Source organism: Carassius auratus, chromosome 20, assembly GCF_003368295.1.
Source record: "Carassius auratus strain Wakin chromosome 20, ASM336829v1, whole genome shotgun sequence".
Classification (NCBI taxonomy): domain Eukaryota; kingdom Metazoa; phylum Chordata; class Actinopteri; order Cypriniformes; family Cyprinidae; genus Carassius; species Carassius auratus.
The window spans coordinates 374,531-381,471 of NC_039262.1; the positions used below are offsets into that span (position 1 = coordinate 374,531).

Below are 6,941 nucleotides of genomic sequence, written 5' to 3' on the forward strand. Positions count from 1 at the left end.
CGTAGTCTGCAAAAACGACTAAATGAAAAACAATCTGCGCCTTAAAATGATCTCGCACCAGATGGCAGCATTTCTCTAGTGAAGACACATTTGTTGTCTTTTCAGTTGTAGTGCCATCAAGATTAAACATAATGAGGGAATTGTTCTCTGAAATTTTTTTATGTTAATAATGCTGGCGGGTAATTCCTATACAAAACGTACTGTGGTGGTAAAGTGAAGGAAAAACCATTTGATATTTACCATGGTATTGAATGATCTATCTATCTATCTATCTATCTATCTATCTATCTATCTATCTATCTATCTATCTATCTATCTATCTATCTATCTATCTATCTATCTATCTATCTATCTATCTATCAATCTATCTATGGGTTTGCTTCTATTATGTTTTAAAAATGTGGGAGGACAGTTCATTAATCATAATCTTTATGTTTTGCAATTATAAACAATAGGCTAGATAAGCAGATATATTCTCTTACAATTCACTTTCATATGCTCAATACATCCTCTTCAGTGTATTAAATGTTACAGATAATACCAAACAGTTTAGGTTAAAAAGTCAAAATGACTGATCCTGTTCCCCCGAGCCTAGAATATGATCTATGTGAGCTATGATCATATCTATGCTGCTTTTATCCTGCGGCCTGGAGCATGAAACACATCTTGTAGTAGCTAAACCATTTTTATGTGTGGAAACTAATGAAGCTGACAGGCTTACTGACCATGTTCACACCGCTGACTCTTTGCCTGTGTGATGTTTTGGGGAGATCATGTGCGCCCTTGATATATGACGGCCACTTCAAAGGCAGGGGCCCGGCGTGAGAACCAGCCGCTCTAAAGCAGATAACCGGCGGATTTATGGCCCCGCACTTTTCCCATGATTGCCGGTGGGTAGCAGGCGCTGTTTGCCTTAATCCCCATTCACTTGGAAATGCTGATACTTTTTCTCTTAAGGAATTTAATGGTGTGACAGTGATTTACTAATGTAAATCTGTCTAACAGACCCTGGCATAAAGGGAGTGGATTAGGCCTGCATAAAGACCCATCTTGGGGAGGAGTGACTGGTGTTGTTGTGCTTTCATGTGGCACACACTACTGCAGTGCGACCGATGGTTTGTTCACGCCCGCCAGAATAGCTACATAAGTTTTGACTTGAGCTGTCCCTGAGGGACCAAGGGGGACCTTGAGGGACCTTGTCTTTGAATAACAGTAAACATCAAATGAGAACTTCTTAAAGGTTACTTAGAAATGGTTGCAGCATCAACAAATTTGGCATAGTCAGATTTTATAAACAAAAGAAGATATTTAAAAAGTTTTTTCTTTTTTTAGCTTACTTTAAAGTTGTTTGTAGTTACTTTTAAAAACTACTTTTTAATATATTTTTGACCAACAAAACCATAGATGTTACCACATTAAACATATTTTATGTTTTCTAAAATGTTCCAGTGATAATTGAAATCATTGCAGTGTCAAATTTGGCATTGAAAGTTTTTACAAACAAAAATGTAAAATTGATGGTGATTATGTAACAATGTTGAATGTTGGTGTGTGTTTTATTCATAATGTGTTTGTAGCAAACTTTAAAGGGATAGTCCACCCTGACTAACATTGTCAGAATAGTCCATCACTGGTTCAATCTGAATTTTATGAATCGATGAGAATACTTTTTGTACTGGAAGGAAACAAAAAAATTACAACTTTATTCAACACTATTCCATACGCTGCTTGCGCTCCGCGGATATTCTACAAAATTGTGTTACGGTGATGCAGAGTAGATGAATTGTTGAATAAAGTTGTTATTTTTGTTTTCTTCACATACAAAAAGTATTCTCGAAGCTTTATAAAATTCAGATTGATCCACTGATGACAGATGGACTATTCTGACGATACTATTCTGACGGTCTTTCATACTTTTCTGGACTTTGACAGTGTCGTTACTTGGCAGTCAACTGGTAGTCACAAGCCTCCCGGTTTTCATCCAAAATATCTTATATTGTGTTCCAAAGACAAACAAAGCTTTTACGGGTTTGGAACGACATGGGGGTAAAGTGATTAATAGCAAAATTTTCATTTTGGGGTGGAGTATGTCTTTAAAGTTTTTTTCGACAGATTTATGACTGTTGAAGTGGCACTTATAATTGCAGTTGTTTGTTTCACTTCATTGGCTTCTTCTGCATTATTAGAAAAACACATAAAAGAACACAAATATTTTTTTTCCACCATACAATTTCAAGAACTCAAATTATGCTCTGGGAAAACAATTACTTTCTCTCATAAAATTCCACGATCTGTTGTGGTGAAAGCAAATGGAATGATGGTTTAATGGCATATGTGTCAGAATAAAAAAATCACGCAGTTTCTTCAGGGACATCTGTTTTTTTTTTCTTTTTTTTTGCATAGAAAATGGTTACATCTTACAGAGTGTGGTAGGGTTATTAAAAAGGTAACAAAGTTACAGTAGTAGAAAATCTCACATATGAGTATTAGTGAATGTTATTTTTTTTTTAATTCAGTAGCCCTATTGTGTAAAGCGGAGAAGATCCTGTCTCCCCCCCCAAAAAACAGTAGTGATTGAAGTGCATCATACCAACTCATCTGTCTAATTTCAATATAAACTCTAGTTACAATCTTACACATATACAGATTTACAAACTGGATTGTTAAATCATAGATTACAAAACTGATTCACACCTCACTTTAGTGATTATCTGCAAAACCTTTGGTTTGTCTTTGAACAAGCTGTTCTGTTTTACTCTAATGCTACTGTATGTTTGTTAAAATCACATGCTTTTTCTATGTAGAAATATCAAATCATAGATCTCAAATGCAGCATATTAGCAGTGTTTATGCAGGCACTGTCACACAGTACAGCCCTTTACATGAAGTTAAACAGTAACTGATTTTTTCTTCAAAAATGAAAATTGCTCTTCCATTGTTATGGATTTCAACACAGCTTGAAGTGTAAAGTCAGTCTTTCTTTCCCTTCCAGAAAGTTGGCTTATCTTTGATGTTACATATGTGCACAAGTGTAAAGAAAAAACCCCAAAGTGCTGACCAAAGCAGGCACAATAGCTGTTTTCTTTCCTTTATGTACAAAGTGTGGAAGACGTCCAGATTCAACAAGAGCAAATCCAACACTTAAAACGCTCCCACTTCAGTCCCCCATGGTCTGTATGGTTTACTGCTTCTTCCGCTGCTCTGTTGGGATGTGGTGGATGTGGAAACGGAAGGGCTCACGGAGGAAGAAGCCACTGAAGATGCCGTTACACTGGGGCTGAAAAGCGGGAATCCCCCGGGAAACGTTAGAGGGAAGGTTTGCGCCGCTGCAGCAGCGGCCGCCGCGTGAACGGTCGCCGATATCGAAAGCAGCGAGGTGGATAGTGGCGGTACACAAGGTGCAAGGCTGCCAGTAGAGGGCGCTCTGAGCGCGGTGTCACTGTGGGTGAAGGAGGAGGTCAGCAGGGCTGCACCCCTCTGAGGAACCTCAGACAGCCTGCTAGAGGAACTCTCTGAGGACGGAAGTCCACTTTGTTGCAGGAACGCCGCTGGGATGGGATGCAAAGCGGCGGCCCAGTGATGTGGGTGGAGGGCCTGCTGGTGATGGGCCATTGATGTGGTCATGGCGGCCGCATCCCTCTGCGAGGCGCAGCTGCTGAGGTGAGAAACCAAGCGGACGCGGAGGGGGTCGCTAGAATCCAGACCTTCAATGGAGCTCAAATACCTCGCCACTTCAGTGAGACACTCCCTGAAGCCGATGCTCATGAAGTCCATGGCCAGAGAATGAGCATCAAAGTATCCTGAGAGAGTGTGAGAGAGAACAATTAAAAATATTTGTTTAAAAAACACTTCATATTCATATTCTGTTATACTGCATTATCAATTTGACTGCACTGACACCAATGGATGTGAACAAAACTTGAATTGAATTGAGCTGAATGATGACACTACTATCTCTTATAGAGCTGTTTTTATAACTGAACTTACTTAGAACAGTGACACTTTTACTAAACTATAAATCAACAGTTGAGCTCAATAATAACACCATTGTGTTCTACAGAGCTGAATTGAACTAATTTCATAATTTACAATTTTTACAGTATGATTGAATTAAAATGAATCAACACTGAACTGACTCGAGCTAAATAAAGACACTATTGTCTTGTGTAGAGCTGCTTTATAGCTGAATTGAACTAATTTCATAATTTAACTTTTCACAGGTACTGAACTGAACTGAATTAACACGGAACTGATGAGCTGATTAATGACATTATTGTTTCTGTAGAGCTGCTTTTCAAGAGATGTTGAATTTGAAGTTTGCATCTCTGATTCTGTTATTTTCCTACTTATTACCATGAAGCTGGTGTGAAACAGTTCAAGTGCTAAATAAATAAAGGTGACTTGATTTGAAGCTTTTATCATGATGAGTAAAATGTAACCTCACTGTGCTCGAGAGGCTAAACCTAAGCAGACCGGGATTGTGACCTGACCTGTTTGTATGTTTGTTTTGTCTCCCCAGTGCTTCGTTTTTAACACTCATTGGAGAGCCCTAACAAACCCCCAACAGTGCAGCCTGTGAATGTGGCCCCACTCCCCTCCCATGGATTTATGAAAGCAAACACAATCCCAGGGTCAAGTGCTTCTTTTGTCCTGCCGGCACTTTCCCACGAGTTCAATCCTACCATTAACATTGATTTCCACTTTAATCTGGTCAAAAGGGAACTCTGTACTCAGATTTCACTGCAGTGTTATGTGGTGTGCAAAACGGGAGCCAATAACAAGCAGACTACCTTTTCCTCCCGTGGCCTGGAGCATCTTCAAGTGATCCACTGTCATCTGCAATATTTCCGCCTTCTCTAACTTGGCAGATCCCTTGGGAGAAGCAATAGGATATGTGAGGATAAGTGTTTTTAATATGATAGCTTTGACAACATCCTCTTCCACTTACTTTTTATTTATTATAATTATTATTATTATTAGAACTTCTACTTTGCATATATATATATATATATATATATATATATATATATATATATATGTGTGTGTATGTGTGTGTGTGTGTAAAAAACATGCAAGGGCTGAAGCAGAAATATCTACTCACCTGTTTCTCAAATGCTGTTGGCACCAGACGACGCAACTCTGATAAACTATTATTTATTCGGTCCCTTCGTCTTTTCTCAATGATCTGCAATATATTTACAAATTATCAGAGAGTAATGTATTAGGAGTTTAAAAAAATATTTAAAAGATTTTAACAAATATATATATATATAAAAAAGTTTGGAATTACCCCTCTCCGCTTCTTTCTAGCCATGACTTGAGATGTTGTGGAAGGTGAGCCACATTTTATAAACGAACCGTTGCTTTGACTTTGGGGGGGAAAGGGGGATGAAAACTTATCAGTGCACTGTATAAAGAGTTTATAAATGTTACCAAAAGTTACTTTTTATTTGTATTTTTATTCAGTCATATTAAATTATTTTTGATTTTTGAATAACAAAACCAGTTATTTTTGTCTTACCACATACAACATATTTTAGGTTAAATGCTTGACAGTGATAATTATTAAAAATTCTTTATATCAACGTTAAGCTATTAACAAACAAAAAAATTCCTTAATATAATGCTTAAAAGCTCAATAATATGTATAGCCTACATTCAAATAGTTAGAAATGTCTTTAACATTTCACAATACTGTTAAGTAACATGTAAGCGTTTCTGTAAAAAATGGCAACATGCAATTACAAATTGCAAATAAAATTTCTACTCGATCTAACATAAAAATGATTGCTGGTACAAGCTAATGTAGTCAGTTTGATCTATAACTTGAATTAAATCCTACCACATTAACAAAATCTTTAGGTCACATGACAGTATATAAATTAATAATGATATTTAGGTTAAATACAGCTGTTTATGTACAGACAGTCATTATATATGAAAAATATTAAGTTTAAATTTCTCTGATACACGATTCAGTGACATTTCTGACTATAGTAAGCTATCGACCTGTTGAGCACCACAGATCCTAATGTTTGTTCAAGTATTTATGAACATCAAAACCATAAACTGCATTATTAATTATATTTTATTTCTTTGTAATTATATTTTATAGGCTGTTTATAAAACATATTTAGTTATAATACATGTAATTACCATGTGCATTTTATATATTTAATATAATATTTGATATAATGTCCAAAAGAAAGCATACTATCTTAAAATAGCATGTAAAAAGTGAATCCTCAGAAACAGAACAGCAAACAAGCTGTGGTTCCTGCACGCTTACCCAGAGTAGTTATTCTCGCTGCCCACATCAATAGTTTCGTCCATGTCGCTGTCGGACGTGCTGTCCTCACAAGGCCGCTTCATGATGCAGTGTGCACAGGTACAGTCACCAAACCCTCTGAGCGTCTTTCCCACGAACCGCTGGAGACTCACTCTCACATTCACGCCCTCGTCCTGCTTTGGGAACACCCACCGTAAAAAGAAAACACGCCCCGAGTCGCCGAATGGAGGTCTCAAACTTCATTCCCCTGATAATCGACTCAGCCCAGCTTCAGCACTCGCGCTCTGCACCCGAGGGCCCCAGAAGCGTGAGAAACACTTCGCACAAGAAAGGCGACGGTGTTTCAGAGCCTGACAGAGCTTGGCCAGTGTGCAGATAAAGCAGGACATCTAGGTAAAGGGTTTCTGGCAAGGCTCAGATGAGGAAGCAGAGTGTACGAATTATTTGATGAGTTTAAGGAAGACACTTCTGTCAGCAGTTTTTTGAAGTTCATCTCACGCGTGCCAAATCGGGTTAGCGCTCATTGGCTGACCTGTCGAATATCTAACTAACGATTTATGTTATATTTTGTTTTGTTAAGAATCATATTAACGCGAAAAGCAAGGAACGATTATTTAACGACGCTCGAGCTCAAGTTGGTTTTACCTCACGT

General features: G+C 37.8%; 1 protein-coding gene across 1 annotated transcript; it reads right to left on the reverse strand.

The window, feature by feature from the left end:
* Positions 1-2,389: 2,389 nt before the first annotated feature.
* Positions 2,390-6,619, reverse strand: LOC113120446 (hairy/enhancer-of-split related with YRPW motif protein 2). Its single transcript, XM_026290255.1, has 5 exons — positions 6,290-6,619; positions 5,291-5,369; positions 5,102-5,185; positions 4,791-4,872; positions 2,390-3,800 (listed from the first exon to the last, which is right to left on the reverse strand). The coding sequence occupies exons 1-5, from the start codon at positions 6,370-6,372 to the stop codon at positions 3,142-3,144; spliced, it is 987 nt and encodes a 328-aa protein (XP_026146040.1). The 5' UTR covers positions 6,373-6,619; the 3' UTR covers positions 2,390-3,141.
* Between the last annotated feature and the right edge of the window lie 322 nt (positions 6,620-6,941).

What these genes read in the sequence shown, in the direction of transcription:
- LOC113120446 (XM_026290255.1), bottom strand. Translation starts at nt 6,372, where the DNA reads ATGAAGCGGCCTTGTGAGGACAGCACGTCCGACAGCGACATGGACGAA. An exon ending in CTAGAAAGAAGCGGAGAGGG is followed by an intron (nt 5,186 to 5,290) that starts GTAATTCCAAAC and finishes AATATATTGCAG; the next exon opens with ATCATTGAGAAAAGACGAAG. An exon ending in CAACAGCATTTGAGAAACAG is followed by an intron (nt 4,873 to 5,101) that starts GTGAGTAGATAT and finishes GCTTCTCCCAAG; the next exon opens with GGATCTGCCAAGTTAGAGAA.